Here is a 27,054-nt window from a genome sequence, read left to right as displayed (position 1 = left end):
TAGATGGCTCTTGGGGTCCCTTCCAACTCTACAATTCTATGAAGCTCACTGGGTGTCCTCGGGTCAATTGCTGCCTCTCAGCCAAAGCTACTCCACAGAGCTGCTGTCAGGATAAAATGAAGTAGGACTATCTGGAGGAAGGGGAAGATAAAAATGGCTTTTTATAGACATAAAATACTCTATGGTTTCTTCATTCAGGAGGCTGCGGAAGCTAAGCTGAGCAACTTCTGTCCTCCATTCCAGACAAGCACAATTCTATATAATTTTTTTATTAAATGTTAATTTACACTTCAAAATATTCATTTAAATAACCTTAAATCAATGACTTCCCTTCCTCTCTTTCTGTGGTTCAATACCAAATATCCCTGCATATCTTAGATGAACTAAACCATTCAGTAAACCATTGTTACATTCATCAAAACTTATTTACACTGTTGAATTTATATCAGTGCTACCAGTGTTTTTAAGTGACATGAGCGCCGCGACCCCAGAGTCATCTGCGACTGGACCTTACGGTCAGGGGTCCCTTTACCTTTACCTAAGGGACCCCGTTATGGCTAAAATTCCTATGCACATTTAACTGGAAGTAACTGACAGTGCTAGAACGTGCTTCAACATGCATAGGATTTGGTCTGCATCGTGTGACATTCCTGGGGGTTCCAACAACTCTTAATCTGACATTGTTCCAGGTGGGCAGTAAGTAAAAGAAATTAAATGGGTATCTAAATGTTCCAGTTCTGCCCTTGGGGCTAAACCTAGAGGAAAAGATATCCCATTGAATTACTAACTGCCGCTGCCACCACTTACTGAATTAAGAAAGCAGTAGGATTCTAAAGTGATAAGGAAAGAAAGTTCTAAATGGGGTACCAGATGACCAGTTCCCAAACTCTGGTCTCCCAGTTTTCATAAAGGTTTAGCATATACCTGTTCATTACCTTGGCTAATAAGACCATGGAATGAGCTATCCTTCTATAAGCATGCAGAATGTGGTTTTTTGTGTGCACCATGTATATGAATATATACACTATACTCAAATGGAATTACACTTTTGTTGACTGTATAAATTGTTGGTTGATTTTGTTTGACATAATTAACTCAATTTCCTCTCCAGTTAATGAACGAAGGTGGTTTTTTTTTTTAAGTTTCACTGAAATCATAGCCATCAAAGTTGAAGTATATGTATGCTTAAGCAGATAGGAAAATACTGCACCCACAGAAACACCCATAAACACAGAACAATAAATGTCATCACATTTGTAAAATTTATTGTTCTGCAAAAATAAATAACTAATGGGATCAGATACGGGTGGTTGGCATTGGTATCCCATGGTTTATATAGTGAGTTTCAGAGTTGGATGTGTGAAAAAAGGGAGATGAAGTTTCTTAAGAAGAGGGATTACACCTGTATACTGCAAGAAAAATATACTTTAAGAAAAAGACAGGAAAGTGAAGGGAACATATTATTTGCTGAATAATGTACAGTAAGTGGGAATTGGACCGTATGCAAGCAAAACAGTGATGTGTATGAGATAGCAGCAATAGAACTGTCAGAGCTGTACGTAAACCTGTTATAAATATGCTCTCCCACACACACCTTTATTTATTTAAGCTCTCATTCTTTGCTCCTGAATGCATCCTTATCAACAAACAGGGAGGAAGGAAAGACACTGTGTGTGAACAAAAAAAAAGTGAAAGAGAAGTGTAGTAAAAGCCTACCTTTGAACCTGAAAGTCAGATACATTGAGAACAATGTGCAATGCAAGTCCACTGATGCTTCAGGGCCTCTTTTTCAATGAAGGCATCAGCTCCTGGGTGGCCTGGAAATATCACTGCTCTAAAACACATGCTTGAGGAAAGAAAGCCTTCTATAATTTTTGTATCTTAGATATGTGTGGTGGGTCAAATGAGCGTCCAAATGGCCTTCTCAAGCCTGTCCATTTTGCATTTTTTGCATGGCCTGAAGGCAAACGAGGCCATCACCTTGCTGAAGGTTAGCAGGTCTGGATGGGTGACCGCCTGTGAACCACGTTTATGTCCCCTTCGGTTCCATGATGGAAGACAGGCAGGGTATAAATGCAAGAAAATAAATAAATAACATTAAAATGCCGGACCATCAATGTGATTTTCCAATGTTAGTCGCTAGCATTGCAAGCGGTGCGAGGACCAAAGTTTTCTTACCATGGTAGAAGTTTCCACCTGGAAGCTGAACTGAAGAAATGGTATTGCATGACAGAACACTAATGTGTTGATAATGAATGTGTAAGCTGAAGTAGATACTGGCATTTGCTATCAAATGAGAGCAACTGCTGTATATGAGATTATCCAGATTAAGGGCCTGAGCCAACCTGGAAATAATTAAAAATTGTAGGCCCAGTTAAAAGGTTGCGCTGACCCGCAAAGCTCTTGTACCTCTCCTCTCTTGTGCATGGAGTCTGGTTTCAGGCCTGGATTTGGCGCCGAAACAGCCTTGATTGCCATGACTGATTGCCGTTATCAGAAGAAGACAGGGGTGTGAATGTGTGTGTGACCCTCTTGGTTCTCCTTGACCTCTCATTGGCTTTTGACACTATTGAATATGGTGGTTCTTCAGAACAACTCAAAGAGATAGGCATTGGAGCTATTGTACTACAGTGGTTTCGTTCCTACCTGCAGGGTCACCACCAGAAAGAAATACCAGGACAGGGGTCAGCAAACATTTTCAGCAGGGGGCCAGTCCACTGTCCCTCAGACTATATTTTTTTGGGGGGGAGAACAAATTCCTATGCCCCACAAATAACCCAGAGATGCATTTTAAATAAAAGGGCACATTCTACTCATGTAAAAACACGCTGATTTCCGGACCGTCCGCGGGCTGGATTTAGAAGGCGACTGGGCCAGATCCAGTCCCCAGGCCTTAGTTTGCCTACCCATGTACAAGGAGGCAGTTGCTCACCCCCATGGCTTTTGAATAGTCCCACAAGGGTCTATTCAGTGTCCTAGGCTGTTCAACATCTGTATGAAGCCCTTGGGAGCTGTCTTCTGGGGATTTGGAGCTCAGTTGGTTAGAGTGTGGCACTGATAATGCCAAGGTCGCAGGTTTGATCCCCGTAAAGGATAGCTGCATATTCCTGCATTGCAGGGGGTTCAACTATGATGCTCCAGGTCCCTTCCAATTCTATGATTCTGTGGTATGCTGATGACACAATTTAGGAGAGACTGTGAAGATATTGGAACAGAATCTGGAAGCAGTGATGGATGCGGGCTAATAAACTAAGACTGCATCCTGGTCATATGGAAGTGCTGTGGGTGGGCGTTTTCCAGGTCTGGGAATTAGAGGGGTTATACTTCCACTGAACACGGGTTGGCGGGTGTGGCACTGACGCGGGTGGCAGTGTGGGTTAAACCACAGAGCCTAGAACTTGCCAATCAGAAGGTCGGCAGTTCGAATCCCCGCAACAGGGTGAGCTCCTGTTTGGTCCCAGCTCCTGCCAACCTAGCAGTTCAAAAGCACGTCAAAGTGCAAGTAGATAAATAGGTACCACTCTGGCGGGAAGGTAAACGGCGTTTCCGTGCGCTGCTCTGGTTCGCCAGAAGCGGCTTAGTCATGCTGGCCACATGACCCAGAAGCTGCCTGCGGACAAACGCAGGCTCCCTCGGCCCATAGAGCGAGATGAGCGCCGCAACCCCAGAGTCAGTCACGACTGGACCTAATGGTCAGGGGTCCCTTTACCTTTACTTCCACTGAAGGATCAGGTTCATAGTCTGGGAATACTCCTGGATTCCAGCTTCTCACTGGAGTCTCTAGTGACACCTGTAGCTGGAGGGGCTTATGCTCATCTTAGGCTAGTTTGCCAGCTATGGCTATTCCTGGATCGGGGTAGCCTGACCACAGTTGTCCATGCTCTAGCGGTGACCTCCTGCCTAGACTACTGCAATGTGTTTAAGTCCATTGATTTCAATAGGCATCCTCTAAGCAGGACTAACTTTGGATAACTCGTTATAAAATTGACCCATGAAAAAAATAATGCTGATTAGGAAAAGCTAGTATTTACAAAGAGGATGGATGAAAAGAGCATTTTCATCTTCTAAGAATCATGGATGATAAAAATCCTTTCGTGAATCAGGGACAGCCTTCATAACGAGTATATTTTTTTGCCATAATACAGGTTCTTGCAAAGTCTAGCAGAAATAATTGGATTTTCTCAGCTCTTGCCAACACTAAAATAGTTACATGAGATGAAATTGCTGCTGGTTTGTATCTGAGATATCTGAAAATATTCCTAATGCTCTTTTAACTTGGGCTAAATTTAACTTGATCCAGGAGTCTATTTGATCAGAAGACTGGAATGCTGAATATGCTCTAAGCTAAAATAGGTATGAATCTCAAGGAATAAGAGGGGGGGGAAATCCCATAAACTTAATAGTGCTTCAGAACTCCGTTCTTCTCCTGCTTCCTTTGGAAAGAGGTTTGTCTTAACAGGGGTTTCTGCATCATGGCAAAGGCCTTTAACAACAACAACAACAACAACAGGAGCAGCTTGCCTATTTTATCACATCTGAAAAGCCACAAGAAAGAGGACCATTCTCACCACATCATTCTCAAACATATCCTTCTCATATGCTATCATAAATGTTTGACTTAGCATGTGGTTAGGCCATTTTTTTAGCATGAAAAAGGAATCTGGAGAGGGAGAATTGTCTCCCACTCCAGGCAATTTTTCATAAAAGTACTAGAAAATGCTGATGGGCTGATAAAGGCTTGTTAAGCTTTATAATGGGTTCCTTTCCTTTCCACCTCCCTTTAATAGGTTTGTGGCATCTTGAAAACCCAGAGTTCAGTTCCAAAACCAATATGAATGCCCAGCTTCAGTGCTAAAACATGCAAAACGGTAATAATTAAGAGCGCTAATAATTAAGTGCCTCTGAGCATGCGTAGAAAGCTCTTCCCTCTCTCATTCGGGTTGCCAACTTTCTCCAGCAAGGCTCTTGTAATTTTAGGAGTTAGTTTTGACATTATTCAGCAAGTTCAAAAGGTGAGAGAACAGCAACAGGTCAAACCAATGTGGGAAGAACATTTTGAAAGCATAGGATATTTTCATATGCAAAGAGTTTCAATGACTCTAAGCCAAAAATATATAGGGATCTTGCATTGTTTTATTCTTTGTTTTAAATTTTCTGCTACCCTTCAGCCAAAGAAGGTTCCCAGAGCAGCTCACAAAAGAAGGTCTGTGCCCTCATACTTGATCAAAACATGTTTGTTTATCTCTTTGATTTCACTTGGAGATGATAACTAATCCAAATGACATATGACTGAATTTTTCTTCCCCCTCAGACTGGCTCTGCACGCGCTAGCAGCTCAAAACACAGTGAGGTCATCCCCCACCCGCTGTATTTCAAGTTGCCTTCTTGCATCGCTGTACACACCAGAGGTCAGGGATGTTGCCAACTTATGTGCATGGCTTGATTTGTTTCCCCATGCTGAATTCCAGTACACTGAAGCTGTCATTGGCGCATGTGCTGTCATATGTGGCTATGCAATGCCCTTTCCTTCGCTTCAGCTTAACCATGGCTTACGTTTTCTAGTTGGATGGGAGCTAGTTTGAGGGAAACTGCATCAAACAGGAGCATTTCTCAAGAGCCTACTGGATACAGAAGGGCTGCAGCTAGCATCCCACGTTGTTGTTGTTCTTGTTTAGTCATTTAGTCGTGTCCGACTCTTCGCGACCCCATGGACCAGAGCACGCCAGGCACTCCTGTCTTCCTGCCTTCCCACGTAAGGTAAAGGGACCCCCTGACCATTAGGTCCAGTCGTGACCGACTCTGGGGTTGCGGCGCTCATCTCGCTTTATTGGCCGAGGGAGCTGGCGTACAGCTTCCGGGTCATGTGGCCAGCATGACTAAGCCGCTTCTGGCGAACCAGAGCAGCACACGGAAATGCCGTTTACCTTCCCGCCGGAGCGGTACCTATTTATCTACTTGCACTTTGACGTGCTTTCGAACTGCTAGGTTGGCAGGAGCAGGGACGGAGCAACGGGAGCTCACCCCGTTGCGGATATTCGAACCACCGACCTTCTGATCAGTAAGTTCTAGGCTCTGTGGTTTAGCCCACAGCGCCACCCGCATCCCTCCTTATCACTGTAGCTTACCTCTATTCCAAACTCAGTTCCAGAGAGGGGCTATTGCCAGTGAAACCAGACCCAGCCTGGTTCCCTGGCAGAGGGAAGGCAACCTTTCAAAAAGAGTTTGTTTTTTTGGCCACTGTGACTTTCACTGGGTTAAAAAGGTAAAGGTAAAGGGACCCCTGACCATTAGGTCCAGTCATGGCCGACTCTGGGGTTGCGCAGCTCATCTCACTTTATTGGCCGAGGGAGCAGGTGTACAGCTTCTGGGTCATGTGGCCAGCATGACTAAGCCACTTCTGGCGAACCAGAACAGCACACGGAAATGCCGTTTACCTTCCCGCCGCAGCGGTACCTATTTATCTACTTGCACTGGTGTGATTTCGAACTGCTAGGTTGGCAGGAGCAGGGACAGAGGAACGGGAGCTCACCCCGTTGCGGGGATTCGAACCGCCGACCTTCTGATCGGCAAGTTCTAGGCTCTGTGGTTTAACACCCAGTGCCACCCGCGTCCCTTTCACAGGGTTACTAGGTCACAATACTGAGCTCGATCGAATTTGGAATAGGGGTAGGTTCCCCCCCTGCTCCATCCCACACTCGCCATGCCCCTTGCGTAGCCCCAGAATGCCCCTTTCCCCAGATTTACCTTGGCCTTGACTGAGCCAGGATAGAGAGCCTACCCTTGTGTATCTGTGGCTGAACCAGAGACCTGCTTATTCCAAACCCCTCCTCATCCTGGCGTATTTTGGGAATGGGAGGACTCCTATTGCATGACCGAACACTCGTCTGTTGATCGTTATTGTGTAAACTGAAGTAGATGGTAATATTTGCTTCCTAATGAAAGCAACTGTGAATGAGATCAGCCGGGCAAGGGGCTCAGCCAATTTAAGAAATGGTTTTTTAAAAAACAGTTGCCCCAGTTAAACAGCTGCTCTGACCTTTAAAGGTCTTGCACCTTTCTCAACACGTAAAATCACGCCTCAAACAGACTAGTAAGGCTGCAGTTCCAACCCTGCTTTGCTTGGAAGTAAGCCCTGCTGAATTCAAGGGGACGTGCCGGGTAGCCATGGTTAGAATTCAACCATTAGAGATAAATCCCAAATGTTTGTTATGCCTTTTGTTTTATTTCTCAGCCTAGAGGGTGTTCTTCACCTTTCCAGGTCCATTATTTTTTGTATTTAAAATTCAGATTGAGAAACAGCTCTTTGTGTAATGTGCAGAACGGCATGGTAATCAGTCTTGCCCAAGCTTCCCATTTATGGAGACTAACAAGGAGAATTCTAAAAGTACAGAACATTGCCAGGGCTTTTCAGTCTTGTACATATATATATTTTCCCCTTCTAGAAGTAAAAATAGTTTGATTGTGATTGTTTGCTTTACCTTTTGAGTAAACTGACTCTAAGGAAGGGCATTTGCTTAGAATACCAAACAATGACACGGAGCTGAATTCATTTTGTTTAATCTCAACTTTACTGTGAATGTTTTTGCAGTTGGTTAGTTTGTTTGTTGCATTTATATGTCACCGTTTTCTCCCCTTCCCCATTTAATTCACACATCACTCTATGAATGACTGGCCCAAGGTCACCCAGTGAGCTTTGTGGCAGAGTGAGAATTTGAACCCTGGTGAATTTGAACCCTGGTCACCCAGGTCCTAGTTGAACACACACTGGCTCATATTCATTGTCAAAGACAAAATCCAGGTTCATGATGAATTTGGCATATTGGTTCACCTATTTGGTTGGCATTGAATGAACAGATGAATGGGAAAGCTCAGTTAACCTTTGATAAATATGTTCCTGAAAACGATCTTTTCCTAACTAGTTAAGGAACCTTCTAGTTAAGGTTCTTTAACCGCCCTGAGACCTCCAGGTATAGGGCAGTATATTATTATTATTATTATTATTAATAATAATAATAATAAATATGAATTTTCATAGAATTGTAGAGTTGCAACGGACCCCAAGGGTCATCTAGTCCAACCCCCTGCAATGCAATTCTAATGTATGCAATTTCAATCTAAACATGACAAAAATAAGTTAATATTTATAATGAGTAATAATTGTGGTAGTGGACAAACACAATACTTTTGAATCACATGCCAGTCAATGTTATCCCCGAATGAGCCAAGTTACCAGTCTAGTATGAATCAGGCAAACCATTTCCTGTTGTCTGTGGTACACAAAGGCACCTCAAAACTTCCTTTGACTTACCTTACTCACAGCAGAATCCAAGGCTTGTTTACACTGAAGTAAGTCACACCAAGTCTGTGCACACTATACCTTAAAAGCACATTCAAAGCACATTTCCCCCCTCAAAGAATTCTGGGTACTGTAGTCTGTTAAGGGTTGCTGGGAATTATAACTATATGAGGGGTAAACTGAAGTGCCCACAATTCTTTGAGGCGGGGAAATGTGCTTTAAAGGTATATCGCACCCTACTTTTCACCACATATAGGTCTCAAAACGGCTTACAAAAATGAGAAACAAAGGTAAATGAGGCTTACTCCCAAATGAGTGGGTACCCTTAATTAAAATTGGATGGGCTACTGGCAGCCATCCAATGAATGCATAGCCTTTACGATGAAATGTTATGCCATCATTCATTGTGCACCACATATCTGGATTCATATGCTGAAAGTAATAATTATTTCACTAATAATAGTAAATAAAGATTAGCATAACAGATGAACTGATTGGCCCGAGAATAGGCTTGATACTGAGGCTATGTACACATTACTCTAGCTCCAGTGTGCTCCCACGGCGGGTATTTGAAACCAGGAACATGCTACACTACCCACAATCCAAATCTGTTCTATAGTTTCTTCAGAGAGATACTGCTGGTCTGATACATTTCTTCTCAAACCAGCTTCCACCCAATCGAAAACATAAACTGCAGTTAAGCTGAGGTGTGTCCATTTAGGAAAGCTGTTGCACATGTGCAGATCACAGGGCATGTTCAGAGGATGGCTTCATTGGCATTTGGGAGGTGGTCACAGGCACAGGGAATAGTAGTAGTAGTAATTAACAATAATAATTTTTATTTGTACCCCGCCCTCCCTGGCCAGAGCCGGGCTCAGAGCGGCTAACATCATATAAATAACACTGTATACATAAAAACAGGCATCAATTAATTAAAATACATCTTAAAATTAGTTCAGACAAATTAAAATCACTGGTCATATAAGGACCTGTGAATAGGCTGGAAGGCCTCCTTCATGCTTGTTCTTATACAAAGGAAAATAGGTCAGACTGCACCCTGGCCAAAGGCCAGGCAGAACAGCTCTGTCTTGCAGGCCCTGTGGAAAGATGTCAAATCCTGCAGGGCCCTAGTCTCTTGTGGGATAGCGTTCCACCAGGCCGGGGCCATGGCCGAAAAGGCCCTGGCTCTGGTCGAGGCCAAACAAATAATGTGCTTCTGGTAAAGACATTCTCCCCCACTCTCTGATGTGTACAGCAACATGCAAATGCCACATGAAACACAGCGGGGGGTGGGGGCGGGGGGGACAACCTTGCTCAGGTTTTAAGTTGCTAATGTGATGTTGGGCTGCTTTGTAGCAAATCTGCTATATCAGAAACAATGTATTTTTTAAAAAAATAATTAAAAGCTGTGCGCTCACAGATAAAGAAAAACCTGCATGCTTACCCGCAACAAACTTCAGTTTCCTGGCTTGGAGTGAAACACACATTTGTTAAAAAATCTTTTTGACTGCCCTTACGTGCAAAACTTACTTTTTTAATAATAAAAACATTAAAGATGCATGCGCAGATAAACAAATACCATGCTGACAACAAACCACAGGTTTCTGGAACTTATGGTGAACAGGGAAGTACTAATTGAGGAAAGGGAACAACACACAGTATTAGTACATCGCAGCAAGCACTGCGCACTAGAGTGGTACCTCTGGATGCAAACGGGATCCGTTCCGGAGCCCTGTTCGCATCATGATCAGAATGCAACCCACGTCTGCTCATGCGTGGGTCGCGATTTGCCGCATCTGCGCATGCGTGTGATGTCATTCTGAGCGTCTGTGCATGCCCAAGCAGTGAAGCGCAGAAGTAACCCGTTCCGTTACTTCTGGGTCGCCACGGGACACAACCTTAAAACGTTCAACCTGAAGCAACTTTAACCCGAGGTATGACTGTATTGTGATGGGGGGACATCAAGATGGATTACAGAGGTATAAAACTGAAAGCGTTCCTGCGCATAGGTAATCACTTCAATAGTTACTCTCAGTTTTAGAAAAGAGGTGTTAAACGTTAAATCTTAATGGCTCAAAATATGGGAGCATATACAAAGATTATACAAATGGCAGCATATACAAAGAGTATACAAAGTTTGGCAAACTGGGACTGTGTTGAGGAATTCTTTTAAAAAGAGATAGGGAACTTGCGTCCTCCAGATGTTATCTGCGCTGGGTGGCCCAGGCAATGCTCAGGGATGCTGAGAGTTTGGGTTGCATCCAGTTATGTTTTGCTCAGAATAAACCCATGAAAATTAATTAGCCTAAGTTAGCCATAGCCATCAATTTCAGCGGGTCTGCTTAATCTAGTGTTGGATACAATCCTTGGAATCCAATAATGTCCTGAGAGACACCCCTGTTTTAAGATCACTGGTCCATCATAGTTAGCCAAATATGAGTTGTCTTACCTGGGATTTTCTGCTCACTAAACAGCAGTAGTTGTCCATGCCAAGAACAAAAAGGAATACATGCATGCTTGACACTGAATAACAGTACCGGCAGGCTTGTTTCCAGCATACCAGAGCATAATTCAACAATAGCTGTCTAACTTTTCAAAAATATTATCCCTGTCATGCTGCCAAGGCCATTGTATGGGTTATTTGTGAACCTTTCAGCCAACTTACCCAGGGGCTGTAACTACATAGATATTTGACTTTTCATAAACCTTTCCGTTTTGCTAATGAATCAGTGCATCTTGTTCATTCTGGTTCTTCGCCTTCCCTACCACTCTCTGCCCACCCCCTCCATTCTTCCATCTCTTGTCAAGTTCCATTCCCCCTTCCTTGGGTCACGCCAGATTTCAGCCAAATAAACCATGTTGATGAACACTCATTAACTATAGCCTGCTTGAAAAGGGCCTCATTACAGGGCTGTTTCAAGTTACACCAAAATCCTTGTGCAAACAATGCTCTTGAATGGAGCATTTAGTGATTAACTCTTTCAAGCTAGGATTTGGAATGTCCTAATATTAAGTGTCAAATGACAATGCATTTTGCACAATGCCAATGTGGGGTGTTGGATGAGGATGTTTTGCCTTGTGGACCGGTGAGTATAAAAGGATGATGGGAATACTTTAGGCAGGATTTTGTGTCACAACTATTGTGCCTCCAGAAGTGATTGGTTCAGTATATAATTCCTGGAGCCTTAGTCTGAAATATTTATGATGGTACAGGAGCAGATTGATTTCTTCCAGTCTAAACACACATACTGTATATTGGGATATGTGACTATTAACATGTTTGGTGTTGAGAAACAGCTTACAGGACCAAGGGAGGGCTTAACTGGGAATCAGGTCCCTGGTTCCAAAACAAAGAGACATACAATGGTTTGGCCCTGGATCAGTTTATTATCTGTACTCTGGACAAGACTAATGTCCTGACCTGACCACAGAATAGCAGAAATTTCCAGCCCAAAAAGTTTGGCTCCATTATAACCAGGAGCTAAGGTACAACTTTAATATTGATAACTCACAACTCACACCTTTAACTTGTGCACATCCAGTTTTACATGCTTGACAATAAATACATAAATAGGGGGCAGAAAGTGGACAGGTGTCTGGGGGGGGGAGATTTTGGCAATCCCATCCACCACTAACCCCAATGTGTTTTGACTATGTACTGTATATGTGATTTTTTTGCTTTATACACTAGCCCCAGAAAGTAACCCCAGCGTAAGTTGAGAGTCGCCTGTACAGTTTTGTTAGCACAAAGGAATCTTGATAATTACTTATACATGCACGCAAAGAACAAAACCTTGGCTGCAGTTACTTCCTGAATTATCATCCTGTGAGTTTGGGTGTTGTAGAGCAGTTTGTGCCATTGAGATTCCCGGAGGACCATGTCTAATGAAATGCTTACTTTGCTTGTTGAACTGAGAGCTTTTTTTGATGGTTTCTTCCTGGGAGGAAACATCCTCAGAGATCCTAGTGGCCATTAAGGCCAATTGAGAAAGGTGATTCATAGCAGCAGTCTTCAGGACGTAGCTGTTTATCCATTCTGAGGTGGACTATGAGGTTCAGGTAAGAGGCCTAGGCCAACATGTTGAAGACAAGTAAACCAGCAGGTCCATCTGTCCTGCCAACTTGCCATGCCTATGCCTGCCCCGGTTTTCCGATTCTTAGTGCCTTGAGATAAGCAATTTGGGATTTACTTACATTTTCTGAGCTACAAAGCAGAAAATGCAAATACAATGTTACCTTTTATTTTCATGAGCACCATGGGTAGGCAAACTAAGGCCCAGGGGCCGCATCTGGCCCAATCGCCTTCTAAATCCTGCCCGCAGACAGTCCGGGAATCAGTGTGTTTTTACATGAGTAGAATGTGTCCTTTTATTTCAAATGCATCTCTGGGTTATTTGAGGGGCCTGCCTGGTGTTTTTACAAGAGTAGAATGTGTGCTTTTATTTAAAATGCATCTCTGGGTTATTTGTGGGGCATAGGAATTCGTTCATTCCCCCTCCGCCCAATAAAATATAGTCTGGCCCCTCACAAGGTCTGAGGGACAGTGGACCGGCCCCCTGCTGAAAACGTTTGCTGACCCCTAAACATAGCTGTCAACTTTTCCCTTTTCTTGCGAGGAATCCTATTCGGAATAAGGGAATTTCCCTTAAAAAAAAGGAAATGTTGACAGCTATGCCCCTGCAGCACTTTAGTTAAATGTTGGTTTTCCTTTTCAATGTGGACAGTGGGAAGATTGAAATACTTAAAACCATGCAAACTATTCAAACCAAGTATAAACAGAATGCACTTTGTTGATGCAAATATTGCTTGTGGATGCAAATACATATATATTCATTTAATGAGGGATGTATACAGCATGTAACATTTTCTCTTGCAATGTTTTCTCCATTGGTCCCTGATATATGAATTTCTATTGCTGCCTAATAACCTCCAGTGACTATAAGACTTGTTCACACTTCCACTTGTTCCATGCTTAGAAAACATGGGTCCAAGGGGCTTTCCAACTGTGCTTTCTAGACACAGTTTCTAGCACTTTCCCCCTTGCCCTGCTCCTTTCCCAAGGAAATCTCCCTCTTTAAGTGCTGAATCAGAGCAGACGTCAATCCAGAGAAAACCGAATTGTTGTTTCCGCTAATTGAAATCAATAGATTTAAATATATGGATGACCAGCCTTAGATATTACCCATGTTCCAGCGGTGGGCTAATATAAACCTGTTGACATTTCCCCTTGTAAACGTAAGTCATGTCTTGTATTAGACTTTGCAATCTTAATCTGCATTCTCATGAAACTCAAGAGACATAGAAGTTTGTATTCCTAACTCAGTCTGCAAGCTTTGTGAGCTACACAAAATAGTTGAGACTTACTTAGCTTGTTGGCTATAACACAGTCAACTGGGATTTGCCATACCCGCTTGTTTTATGGACAAAAATGCAATTGTGCTGATTCATTAGAGGGGGAAACTCAGAAGCCACAAAAGAGTAATATAATTTATTGCAGGGCTGGAAGAACCAGTTGTTGTCCAGATGTTTCTGCCAACAACTCCCTTCATCCCTAACAATGAATGGACCAATTCTGCTGGGGCTGCTGCTATCAGATTGAATCAAAAAAACATCTGAAGGGTTGAGGTTCCACACCTTGTGTTTATTAGGAGCAACTGTAACACCACAAAGTAGTGAGCAAGCTTTTGAATTCATGGCTTTTATCTTTTCAAAGGACGAATGGTCATTCCTTCTCTCTCCCAGTAGGCTAGCCAAAAAAAGAAAAGAAACTGCTTTGGATCTAAAGTGGTTTAACAGAATGTGCAGGATCAATCTTCCACATGTCCATGCAGGAGTATTTGTGTCCAGTGGGAGGCCTTACTCACTTAGGTGTGTTTAGGATTGCAACTTTACCTGCCTGTCTAACTTCCCACATTCCAGCTTGTTGCCAACTTCAAAGGTTACACTTTCCCATCATGCCTTGAAGCCTCTTTTGCTCTCCGTCTCCCTTTGCTGTTTTCACTGAGTGTTGTAGTACAAAGCATTACGGGAGCTGAAAAGCTTGCTCCTTACTCTTGTGATGTTTTAGTTGGTCCTATAACTTTGACTGGTGCTGTTCATATACAAAATTAGTAAAAGTAGTGCAACGCTTTTTAGAATTTTCTTGCACGTGTGAGCGAAGGCTGTTACCTTTGGGCAATTTTTTTTTTTTTAGTGGCTCGAGGGGTCCTGTGATGCTGAGGTGTTTCTCTCCCTGGGCTCCCCATGAGGCGGGTCCTTGTGCAGATGAGTTACCCTGACAACTTTTAATTGCTCTTTTGTGCTCACAGGCAGCATGGTTGAAGTGTTGTAAAAGACACACCCACACTCTCCATGCCTGTTTATGGGCAAGTGCCATTTAAAACCAGTTTCGTTAGACGGGCCTCAATCAGCTGGACCTTGTACAGCTTCAGCTAACCCAGTGTTATTAAAAAGTTGAATAAATTAAGGGCCACTCTGAGGGTGCTCGAACCTAGGTGTAAAAACAGCATCAAGCTCCTTCGGTAGGGGCATGCCATACTTTCAAACAAAAACGCACAAGAGGATTGGGGATGCAAGTTGTTCATTTGGACATCAAATCAGCTTTATTTTATGCGTGGCCAGCGCCAGTCCACGGGTCTACTCACTTCTGAGGCGTGTTTTAGTGCACCGCTTTAATACTGTCGACAAGTTTTGTAGGAAACGAAGCGACCGTAATCCGAATCTTGTGGCGACCGTGTGCAAGATGAACTGGTCGTGAATTCGGATTAAAGACGGCAAAACGCAACGGCGTGGCCTTTCTGTAGGGGCGGGGCAAAGGGAGGAGGGGCGAAGCCCTTCAGAAAACCCTTCTAGGAGTAAAAGGTTTCTAGTAATAGGGCGCGTCGTGCCTCTCAACGTAATATATATAAATATATAAAAATAATCCTGTTCCTGTCATTGGCACATTGACGTTCTCGTAACTCGAAAGCTACGGCAGCCGCCGTTGAGCCTCCCTTTCTCGGCCTCGCACGGAGAAAGACTGAGCAAAGTACCACCTCAGCCTCCTCGCCAAAATGGAGCGAGTTGAGGCGGGGGGAGGACGTCACGCCGCCATTCCCTCCCCCACCCTCTCCTTTGACGGAAGGTACCAAGCCCGCAGTGAAGAAAGAAGAGGAGGGGGGCTGCTACGGGGCGAGTGGAACATTCCAAACGGTTGAAATGACGATCTCAGGGGGGAGGGGTTTTTTTTTTCCCCTCGGCGGTGACCCCGCCCCTTTCCTCTCCTCGGCCGCCTCGTCTCCTCCGCCCGCCCCCTTTCCGTGGCCAGGACAGAACCTCTTCATCCTGGGGGAGGGCGGGGGGAAGGATGGGAGGCGCCCCCGGGCGGCGGTGACGTCAGCGCGCCTGTGCGTTAGAGGCGGTCCCCCCGTGTCGGCTGCCGCAGTAGCAGCGGCTTAAGCTCCAGTTCCCAGGTTGCCTCGCGGCTCCATTTGAGCCCCATCTTGAGCGAGGGGAGTGAGCAGTTTGAATTTCAGCTCCTTCGGCACAGCGCTGGAGAGCGCAGCGCGCACGGACTTTAAAGAAGGGGAAGGGGGGGAGAGAAAGAAGAGAGTGTGAGGCGGAGGGAAAAGGGCCCGGCCGGCTCCTCCGTCGTCGGCGCAGAGAGAGCCGAGGGAGCCGCGTCTAGGAGGCCCGCCCGCCTGAGGGGGCCGCTGTGAGCCGGGCTGGTTCCTCCCCCCTTTTCCTTCCCTCCTCCCGAGAAGATGCGTCTGGTGCTGATCTCCAGGTAGACAGCGGAGGCAGGGCGGCCTGCGCCTCACTTGCCGGCTGCCGCCGCCGCCGCCGCCCCTCTTCCCCGAGACCCGTCGGACGGACTAGCGGCCTTGGGGACCGCGGGTCTCGCCGGAAACCCCCGCGGAGAGCGCCACCCCGGCGCTGGGAGCCCCACAGCCGGCTGCGTGAAGAGAGCCGCGGCTGCGAAAGGGGGACGGTGGGGCGCTGCTGAGGGAAGAAGAAGGAGAGGAGGAGGAGGAGGTGGCGCCGCCCGCCCGCCGAGGGGCCCGCAGCCTTACTCGGGGGGAGGAAGAGGAGGAGCTCGGCCGCCGCCCCCCTTCCATTCTCCTCTGCCTCGCTCTCCCTTTCCCCCCCATCGCCAACCCCAGGCCTGGTGGCGGCCGCCTGCTGAGCCGGGGCTGCGTCGCGAGGGCCGGAGGAATGTGCGATGCCGCCGGCGACTGCGCTGTAGACAGAACGTGATCCTCCCCTCCGCTGCGCCAGGGCCGGCTCGGACTTCTGCCTTGTCCGCCGAGCCTTTTCATTTTTTGGCTCTTTGCTTTTCTCTTCTCCTCCGGCGAGGGCAGGTGGGCGGAACCCCCCATCCTCATTCTTTTCCCCCCGACGACGACTTATCCTCTTTTATTCTCCCGGGGGAAGCACCATGTCCAAGATGCCGGCCAAGAAGAAGAGCTGCTTCCAGATCACCAGCGTGACGACGGCCCAGGTGGCCAGCAGCATCACCGAGGACACCGAGAGCCTGGACGACCCGGATGAATCCCGCACCGAGGACGTTTCCTCCGAGATCTTCGACGTGTCCCGCGCCACCGACTACGGACCCGAAGATGTCTGCGAGCGCAGCTCCTCCGAGGAGACCCTCAACAACGTGGGCGACGCGGAGACCCCGGGGACAGTCTCTCCCAACCTGCTCCTGGATGGGCAAGTGGCTGCTGCCGCCGTCGCCGCCGCCGCGGCCTCCGGAGGGATCCAGCCGCCGCCGCCTTCCCCTGCTGTGCCGACCGCCAACGGAGGAGCTGTTCCCAGGAGCTCCGCGGTGCTCCCAGCGGCTGCCGCCCCGGCCTCTTCAGCGGCAGCAGGAGGCAGCACTGCGCAGGCAGCTGCTGGCTCTGGAGCCATGCCTCTAACGGCTGCCGCCGCATGCAGTTCCCGCTTCAGGGTGATTAAGCTGGACCACGGTACAGGAGAGCCCTATAGACGGGGGCGATGGACGTGTATGGAATACTATGACCGGGACTCCGAGGGCGGGGCCGTTTTAGCCAGGACTGGGGATTGCATTAGACACAACAGTACTTTTGAACAAGCTGTTCAAGATAGGGATAGTGGCCTAGGTGCTACTGGTGGCTCTTTGATAGTTTCGGGGGTTGCAACTTCGGCACATGGCCCCGACTCCCTGGCTGACAGCTCTCTTGCTGCTGTGTCACAGCTACTCCAGCCAGAGAAAATAAACCAACCCTCTCCACAGCAACCCAATTTTGTCATTGGGCAGCAGCCCATAGGCGGGGCTGTGCCTCACAGTAATGCTCAGCCAATCTATTCAGGGGCTACAGCAGCGAGCCAGCAAATGATGGGGCCTCCGCTGCAGACCCAGGCACAGGTAAATGCACAGAACATGGGACAGGCTGGACCTAATGGGAAAGGCATGCCACCTTCGAATGTAGCGATAGCCCAGACAGGTTTGCCTATGCCACAACAGCAGGTACAGCAAGCTAATGTACCTGTGGCTCAGACTCAGCAATTTGCTTATTCTCAGTCGCAGATTCCACCAGTGCATCTGGTGCCAGCCCAAACTCCTGCCCAGCCGGAATACATTCAACATATGACAGTAATGCAGTCTCAAGGAGCTACTCAACAGGCCATCTCAGGTTCTGTCCCGAGCACTGGAGCGTCCAGTCTTCCAGCAGCACAAATAGCTGGTCCAAATCCCTCACCCATAGCACCAGTGATGGGAGTTTCTTCGCAAACTGGTGAAACTGTAGGACAGGTATCTGGGCTATTGCAGGGTGGCCTGACAACTCCAATTCAGACTGTCATTCCTCAGCCAGGAGGTGTGGTGCAGCAAGGCATTGGCCATGCGGGGGTTGTGCAACAGAAATCTATGACTCAGCAGCAAATGGGTGGAAGCAGTCAAGTGGCTGGTGCTCCTCACAGTATAGTTTCTGGAGTTCAGAATGTGCCTGCAGCTGTACCGGGTACTAGTGTGCCCAGTGTGTCTACAACTTCTGTTACTATGCCAAATGCCCCTGTTACTTTAGTCCAGTCCCAGCTGACCAGCCATACATCTGTCAGTAGGAGCTCCAGTGTTGTCCAGCAACATGTTGGCCTTCCACTAATGCAAGGCACAACCAATGTACCTGCAAATCTGCCACAATCTAACATTGGACAATTTCCAAATCAACCTTTAGGCCAGATTGATGATACTAGAAGAAAATCTGAACCCCTACCTCAACCACCACTTTCTCTTGCTGAAAATAAACTTCTTGTGAAGCCACCTATTCCGGACACTTTAGCAAACCCTCTTAATTTACCTGCAACTACTCCTATGAACAGTCTTGCCAGCTCTGTCTTTGGCATATCTATTCCTGTTGATGGTGATGAAGACAGGTATTTATCTTCTATCTTTTTTTTATGCAGGTGTCTAGTTGCAGACACTCTTACAGCATTTATTTATCAAGTTTAAGTGTCTTAATCTCTTCCAAAGATGTGACATACGATGTGACAAAGGGGATTCACTACTAAACTACTTGTGTAGCAAAAATGTGTAAACCACCGTAAGGAAGAACTTAAGGAAATGAGACTATGAATATTAAGCTGAATACAAAAAGCAAATCACTGTTTCCGTAGTCTTGAAAAAACAGTTACAAGGACTTTCAAGCCCATCACAATTGATAACTTGAAGTAAGGTTACTCTCTTCCATTGTTTAAAGCACAAGTTGGATATATAGTTAGTCTTTATGCTATACATTTGTTTAACTTGAGCTATGTTAGCTGAATAAATCCAGACCTATTCTCTGTTAATGTTGAATACATATACATGACAGCAATGGAAACATAGTTATCAATGGGTGTGTGTAATTCAGTGGGCAGATTTGTAACATGTTTTCTTCAGCAGTTTCAGTGTAATGGCTGCAAAAGCTTACTAACAAAATGTGCTTCATAGGAAAAAGTAAGCAAGTTAACCATAGCATCACATTACTTGTTTTTAAATAGAACCCTTGCTTTATCATTGTTAGGTGTGTGGTTATTATAAAGGGAAGAAGCTTTGAGAGATTGGTTAATAACAGTATTAACTTGGGATATTTGTTCAGAGACAAGTCCCATAAAATCAGTGAGGCTTGTTTCATGATGTGTATTTAGGATTGTAGCTTTAGCATGCTTAAACTGAAAAGAAGCGAGTTATAAAGCAACTTGTTTGGGTGTAAGTTGCAAGTTTGCATGTATAGAATTGCATCGTAAAGGGCTTCAGGATTTTCAAGGAAAGTTCTGCTGTTCCACAATTCTTGTTAACAACTGCTGCTGTGGACAGAAGGAAAGACAGGGCTTTTCCTCTCTTTAGGGAAAGTTGTGTGGGTAACACACTTCATATGGGCTCTGTTTCTTTGGGTAAAGTACCAGATTTGGAAATGTAGCCCTTAAATATTCTATAAATAATTGGTAACTTTTTTTTAAAAAACCACTTCATTAAGAATCTTACTCTATGTGAAAATGTTTATTTGTACAAGCACAGTAGAAGAAAATAAGCAAAACAGTACTGTAGCACAATGAGAGGGGCTGAAGATGCAAACACTTTCCTTGGGAAATGACTGAATTTCCTTTGTAGAAGTGAGAGGACTGTCCTATTAACCTCTGGCCTAGCTCTGTAAGAGTTCCTCTTTGTAAATTTAGTAGCATAGGGATGGAAATCCTTAGTCATCTCTTGCCACAATCTTATTATACCTGTTTATCTGAGACTATGCCCCAATAAAGGGTTAATTCTGAGTAGATGTGTATAGGATTGCACTGTTGGTGCTAATTTAAAGTGTAGAGTAACTTTCCCTAAAATGTGCTTATTTCTTGAAGTCTTTCAAATAGCATATGAAATTGCCTTGTGCATCAGAGTATTCCATTACATTTGAGTTGTTAGCATCAAGTAGAAATTCTCTACTTGAGGAAATTGTAACCTAGTATAGGTATGATCTCTACTTGTCAACAAATCTACTTATGATTAAATACAGAAGAGAACAGGCACCTGCCGCTTTGCAGAAATTGATAGCATAGCATTAGCAATTGGGTATTACATCTAACTTGATTTTGCTATGGTTTACTGAAGTTGAAGCCACCACTAATGGAGGTATATATCGTATTTTGTCTTATTAAATAAACATCCTCGCTTCAACTTCAAGATAAAGGAAATGGACTTGGTAGGGGGGAAAGGGATAGCTTTGGTATTAAGCCTGATGCTAATATCGAGTTGTAGTGCGAGTGAAAAGGGACTTGTGCAATTCATCTTTCTCTTTTCCCCCTCCCCCTGAGAAACCTCTGGAGAGTTGCCTCTCTCAGACAGTGGATCTGTGTTGCATACTATGCAGTGTGAGGAGGAACTAGCCTGAAATTGTGCAGAGGGATCTGGGGAGTTGCTCTGGTGCACAGTTCTTCCTGATTTTAGGCAATACTCTCTGTTGCACCGCGGCCCCAAACAACAGAGTTCCCTCTGAACAGGGATTTTGGAGAGTACAAGAGTTGCAGGGGCGAGGAAGGGAAGCGAGAGAGTGCTTGCATGGTCTGCCTTCCACTTGTGCAACCATTGAATGCAACCCACTGACATAATATTTTTTAAGTGGGTGTGCTAATTTGGTTGGATCTGATGTATTGATAAGAAATTTTAATGTATGTATAGTGCAATCCTAATCACATTTATTGAGAATATTTTTAGTCTTAGTATGCTTGCTTCAAATTGTAGGTTTTGTTCTTCAGTTGGTGGTACTGATTAAAGGCTGTATGCAAGTTATGTTTATTATGGTATTGTGGAATAATGTGTGTAAATAATATTACTTGAACCAAAACTTTTTTGAGCTGACACACATACATGGATTATTTTGTCAATGACCAGTACAGTATAGCAGAATTCCTTGGGCTACACTGAATGCAAATAAACTAGTTCTGTGGGGCATTGTGTACAACTAGAAATGTCTGTGGGACACTTCAGCTGTCTTATGACAGGCCTCTTCCAAGAAACAACAGCATGGTTAAGAGGGTGTTTACATACTGTTCAAATATTCCCCCTTTTTATTTCTTCAGCGACAGAAGAGTGGCTTGCTTGGCCCCTTTGGCCAGCTTCTTGTGTGTTGATAATTGAGATAAAATATACAGGAGAAATGTTAGGGAGAAACATTTTGCAGAAAGTTATAAAAAGGGGGAGTTGGCTTGTGTTTGGATTTTAAATTACTTACTGTATGGGTACCAGAGATTAACTCTGGATTTGGCCTCCACGAGGATTCTATCAACATGGAATGTGCAAGAGAAACCCATTATCTCAATGTGAGGCCTCTTTTATTGATGTTCTTGTAGTCGTATTAAATTACTTAGCTGTCAGTTCAGTTAACCTCTGCATGAGTCATAAAAGGCGTTACATTGAAGTAGTGCTTGTAATGACAATACAGAACATATCAGCAGCTTAATATTGGTGAAGACGGTATCAAGTTTTCAAACTGTGCTGTTAATGCATGGTGGAGGCTCTTGCTTGTATTAATACTTTTTAAAATTGTCCAGGAGAACAGATTGTTTCCTTGCTCCAGCACCAGTTCAAGAACTGCTTCTAGGTACTTCTATATAGTAAGCTAATGTATATTGGGATGGATCAGGAATGTGGTGCAGCTAGGACCTTCAAAAAGTGAATAGTAGTCTTTAACTTGGGAATTGGTATGAAACAGCCCAAGGCCTTGGTCCTGCTGGGAATATTGCTAGATTATGTGACTTGGTAAGTGTTATTGGATGTTCTCTTTAAATTACATGTTTCTAGCACGTCTCCAATCAAAGTTTTCAAAAGCTACATTTGGAGATGCTGTAATTTGGTGCCTCTGTATTTTAGTTCTCCTTTTTATTCCAGAAATAATTCATAATTATTTGGTGCCTGTGTAGTATATAAGTTGCTGGGACAGAGCAACTGGAGCTCACCACCATCGTGCTGATTCGAACCGCCAACTTTACGATTGGCAAGGCCAAGAGGCCCAGTGGTTTAGACCACAGTGCCACCTGCATCCCTATGACTCAGCCCTTGCCAGCCTAGCAGTTCGAAAGCACACCAGTGCAAGTATATAAATAGGTACCACTGCAGCGGGGAGGTAAACGACGTTTCCGTGCGTTCTGGTTTCTGTCACGGTGTCCTGTTGCACCAGAAGCAATTAAGTCATGCTGGCCACATGACCTGGAAAGCTGTCCGTGGACAAACGCCGGCTCCCTCGGCCTGAAGTCGCCTTTGACTGGACTTAGCCGTCCAGTGGTCCTTTACTGTATCTAGTATAAAAGTAAGAGTTCCAAATTGCTAATATAGAAAATATTCTGGCAATATTGTACATCCAGAAAAGCAGACTGTTTTTTAAGCTGCAGAGCTGTCACAATATATAGAATCTGTTCTCCATGTCGACTCAGAAACTAATAAGCAATGAATGTGAACTGCTAGATGATGCCATATTAATAGAATATATACTGTAGTTACCATTTTGAGTTTATTTTAGTAAATACTTAATGCATTTCAGATGACAAAATCCTCAGATGTGTTTTAATAACTGGCATAAATTAAACTGGTAAAAATGAAACCTTAGATCTTTTAATCCTGTTAAATCCAAACATTCACTAGACTTCTAAAAACATAACTAGCTGATTACTATACTTTTGGCTCTTGAGAAATATGTTGCCACTCTTGAAAGAATACATCACTGGGAAAGCTTGTTTAAGCCTCCTACATGTTTGGCAGATACCCGGTGCAAATATTACCAGACTGGTTAGAAAAGGGATAGATAACTGACCAGTGTGAACTGTGCAGGCTGTAGTCCAGCACTCTAATGAATAGCTGCAATTGTGAAGTCTCCACAGCAGCCGCTGGATTGTTGAAAACCTGATTGTAAGGATTTCTTCATAGAGTATCTCTCTCTGTTCTATGAAAAAGCTTACTTGTATAGCGTGCTAATTGTTGCTGATAAAGTATTATAAATGGTAAAACTGAGCTCTTGAGGCCTCTTTCATAATAGAACAAAACCTTGCATTAGCATCAACATTGATAAGGGTCTCTTTATGCATTGCTCTTATATGCTTTACTTGAAGGGAGGGGGAATAAAAGGATTATGCAAATTGAAAACAGTAGGTACTGCTCATATCCTGCTGTTACTGAATTTCATCCTTTAAAGTTGTGTTCTTGAGCATGCTCAGAACAGCTACAGGCTTTCATAATTTCAGCCTCTAAAATAGCAGTTTGCCATGTTGAAGTGATTTGTGGATGTGGACCAGAAACAAATTCAAGTGGGAATCCTGCATAGGCCCGAAGCATTCCCACAAGATGCAGTGCTGCTTTATTCTTCTTTCACATCTAAAAGTATAGATGTAAAATAGAAACAAAGGTAATAAAATCTGTAGTGGGTGACAAATTCTTAATTTTACTATGTAAATTCAGCTCTATAGCACCTTCTGATCCGTGAGTGCAATTATTATGAATGCACACTGTGAGCAATGCAATCCTTTAAAAGTCTCACTATTAAAATGGGTGGTCTGAAATATTAGTATCAGAGGTTCTAGTTCTCAGTTCTGGGGCCTATGTGGAGGGAGTGATTGAAGGGAGTGCAATGGAATCAAATGGAAGGGTGCAGAATGCTTGCAAGCATTGAAGTAATCTGGTATAAAATAAAAGTTTAAATTATTATATTCTTATCTTGTAATGCCAACTTTCTAGAAGCTTTTCCCCTTTTCTATTTCACAGACTTTAGTGGGCTAATTCTGCATTGAAATGAAAACTGCAAGCAGCAAAACAAGGGAAGTCTTGTAGTATTATGGTTCCTTTGCTAAAGCTGTGTCAGTTTTCTTTTTGGCAGGGAGAAATATTATCTTCAGGTTATTAGAATAACATCATCTTGTGCAGCTCAGATGCACACATTGAGCCTTTTATTTTAAGAACATCTAATAACATTTAGTACCAGTGCCACAACTATGTAGCTATTTTCTCCCAGCCATCTATGTCCTAACATAAAGACATAACTAGTGTTTCAATATCAGACAATAGTTAAGACTGTTCTCAGTTTTTTTTTGAGCAAGGGAATATTGCTGTATATTTCAAATACTTCATTTGACTTGGCAGACCAATTTTTCTATCTATATTCATTTTAAAAATGGATCTTGGGTGTCAACATGCATACTTTAAATGAAGCAGGATCTCTTGAAGCAGCATTTTAAAAACTAGTTTCAGGGAAAGCTTTTCTGTTAACTGCTGAGAGCCTACTGCATGTTTGCTATGAAACCAGAGTACATTGTAAAAAAATAATCTGGGGCATATTTTACAGCTCCTAGTTGGTTTTTGTGAGGCGTGAGGCAGGCCTTGTTATGCCTTGTTGCTGCCCCACTTGGGTTGAGCGTGACCTAGTAAGGAGGCAGCAGTCTGGCAGCTGCACATTGCAGTGGAAGGTTAGCAATATTGATGGGCCATTATATTATAGCTATATTTCAAAGCTACTGCTGCTCTTGAAGCATTTTTGAAAAGCTTCCGAGCCAACTCCAGGGTCCCCCCCAAAACAGTTTGAGTATCAGTGGCTTAGTGCTGACCAACACGAGAGCTGTTGTACTTGTGACTAGGAGTGTTATTCACACACTAAGGTGTTGTGTATGCCTTCCGGAGTGGAACATTTGGAAAACCAGTCTAGTTTATGAAAGGCAAGCTAGAACACAAAAGTGTTTGCAGAAAATGCAGAGCCATATAAACAGCTGAAGGAGGAAATGAAACAGTAACAGCAGCAAAAAGAAATAGGCCTGCTTTCAGACCTTATTCTGTGTGATTAGTTAGCAGCAAAAAAGGTCCCCAAGACATCCAGGTTTGCTGAATAAATGCTTTGTGGGTGGGTTTGAGCCTGTATGCCTTGGCAAGTAGGCAGTTTGTGTGGATTGCATTTATAACCATTCTGTTGTTGGTGTGAATAAATCAAAATACTGGGGCAGTGTGAATAAATCAAAATACTGGGGCATGCTTAACATGGGGCAGGTCCCATTAGATGCCATGGGATTTTGCTATACAGGAGGTTAAAGAGCTGTATATCAGAATGGCTTCAACCCTTTATTAGAACCCTTCCCTCAAATTGCTGTTGTATGCTTTTCATGTGTCTCTTTGATTTATGCCAAAGAGCATCATCACCAAATAGATACAAGTGAGACTTGCAACAAAAGATTGCAATGATTCATTACTTCACAATAGGAGTCTGCAGTGTCTGTCTCCGGCAGGCCTTTAAGACATGTCCTAAGCTTGTGAGGATATTGTACTTAGGAGCAAGTCACAAGTAAAGACTAATTTCACATTTTCTAGGCCTCCTGTCCCCCTAGTACTATTAACAAACTAGTAATTGGTATTTTACTTTACCCTCTCTAGATCCTTTGACCTTTTCCTTAATAGATGGGTACCACTTATACATGTATGTTCTAGAATGTTAGTAAAGCCAGTAGCCTGCTGTGTGTCCTGTCTCTTTGGGAGTTGGCAGCAATTCTACAATATTCTGTACTGGCCAATTCTTGGGGGGCACACTACATCTGTGGGGTTGTAGGAAAGGCCTGAGGCCATGCCATGTGCTCGTATCAGTCATGTGTGAAATCAGTTTTAGAGGAGCCAGTAGTATTTTAAAATCTGTGTGGCCGGTAGCTGATTTCAAGGTTTTGGCCTACATGTCTTTATGTTTCACTGATTTCAGATGAAGCGCTTCTTAAAGTTCCATCTGTAAGTGTGTTAAGTATCCACAAAGGAGAGGGCCTTCTTGGTGGTGACACCCTGGCTTTGGGATATAAGACCAACCTTAATAGCTTTCCAGTGCCAGGTTAAGACTGTTTATTTTACCAGACTTGTAATATTTATTGCATTGTTTTAGTAGCTGGTTGAATGACTATTATTTTATATTCCACTAGGTTTTAATTTTTATTGTTTTTAACATTGTATTAATACTTATATTTTATGTACACCACCTTGAAATCTATGTGTAGTTGAAGTTATGGTTAGACTTTGTAAAAACCAAATAATTCTGCAAATTCAGGTTCCCCTAAGCATGCTGATACCCTCCCTATTATTTCTCTGTGGCCAATTCAGCGGGTGCTCACCACCTGAGTTTGCTATTAAAGGGAGCAATATGTGTTCTCTCCCACCCACCCCATTGGGAAGGAAAAAAAAGGTCAGACCTGAAAAGTCTCCTCCAGACTAACAAAGCAGCTATTGCAGCAGACATGTAGAAAAAGGTGATTGTATTTCTGTTTGGTTTAGATATTATTTTTACCTAAGCCACCCTGAGGGCTCATGTCAGGTAACTAGTTCCTTTTTGAAAGCCTCAAGACCAAATGTTTACTTTTGCCACCCTTCTGCAGGTTTAGCTCCTGCTACCACAATACAGCCCAAAGAAGGGAGATCCAGGCCCTGGTTTTCCCAAGTCTTATAGGTACAGAAATCTCATAACTTGAGGCAGTAACCAATTAGGATTTCCATGCCCTCCCCTCAGTTGGAGAGAAATAATTAGGACCTCTTCAGGAGTTCTATTACCAAATAATTTATGACTTCAAAAGTCAAAACCAGGACCTTGGGTTCTGTGCCATAAACGTTCTTACCACGTGAACTTAATGTTCAGGCACATTATAGCTTATTGAGGGACTCTTACATTATTAGGCCTTCTAAACCAGTAGCTCACTGTCCTTCTTATTCTATGAAACACAGCTTAGACAACAACAGTATCAGGCAATGGAAAGTATTTTGGCATGGGAATTTAAAAAGTAAAATAGAACAA

At 44.0% G+C, this 27,054-nt stretch overlaps 1 protein-coding gene across 2 annotated transcripts in view; it reads left to right on the top strand.

The window, feature by feature from the left end:
• Positions 1-15,684: 15,684 nt before the first annotated feature.
• Positions 15,685-27,054, top strand: part of TSC22D2 (TSC22 domain family member 2) — a 39,089-nt gene continuing 27,719 nt past the window's right edge. The window contains exon 1 of one of the 2 annotated variants that reach the window (XM_081007926.1): positions 15,685-18,670. In XM_081007926.1, the coding sequence (XP_080864052.1) occupies positions 16,713-18,670 (1,958 nt within the window). In that variant the 5' untranslated portion in view covers positions 15,685-16,712. The remainder of the gene's footprint in view (positions 18,671-27,054) is intronic. The other variant, XM_081007927.1, reaches the window with a different exon arrangement.

The sequence above is a fragment of the Podarcis pityusensis genome (assembly GCF_964106645.2).
Source record: "Podarcis pityusensis genome assembly, chromosome: 5".
Taxonomy (NCBI): domain Eukaryota; kingdom Metazoa; phylum Chordata; class Lepidosauria; order Squamata; family Lacertidae; genus Podarcis; species Podarcis pityusensis.
Note: the sequence above shows the minus strand (reverse complement) of the source record. Positions and strands in the feature narration are given on the sequence as shown.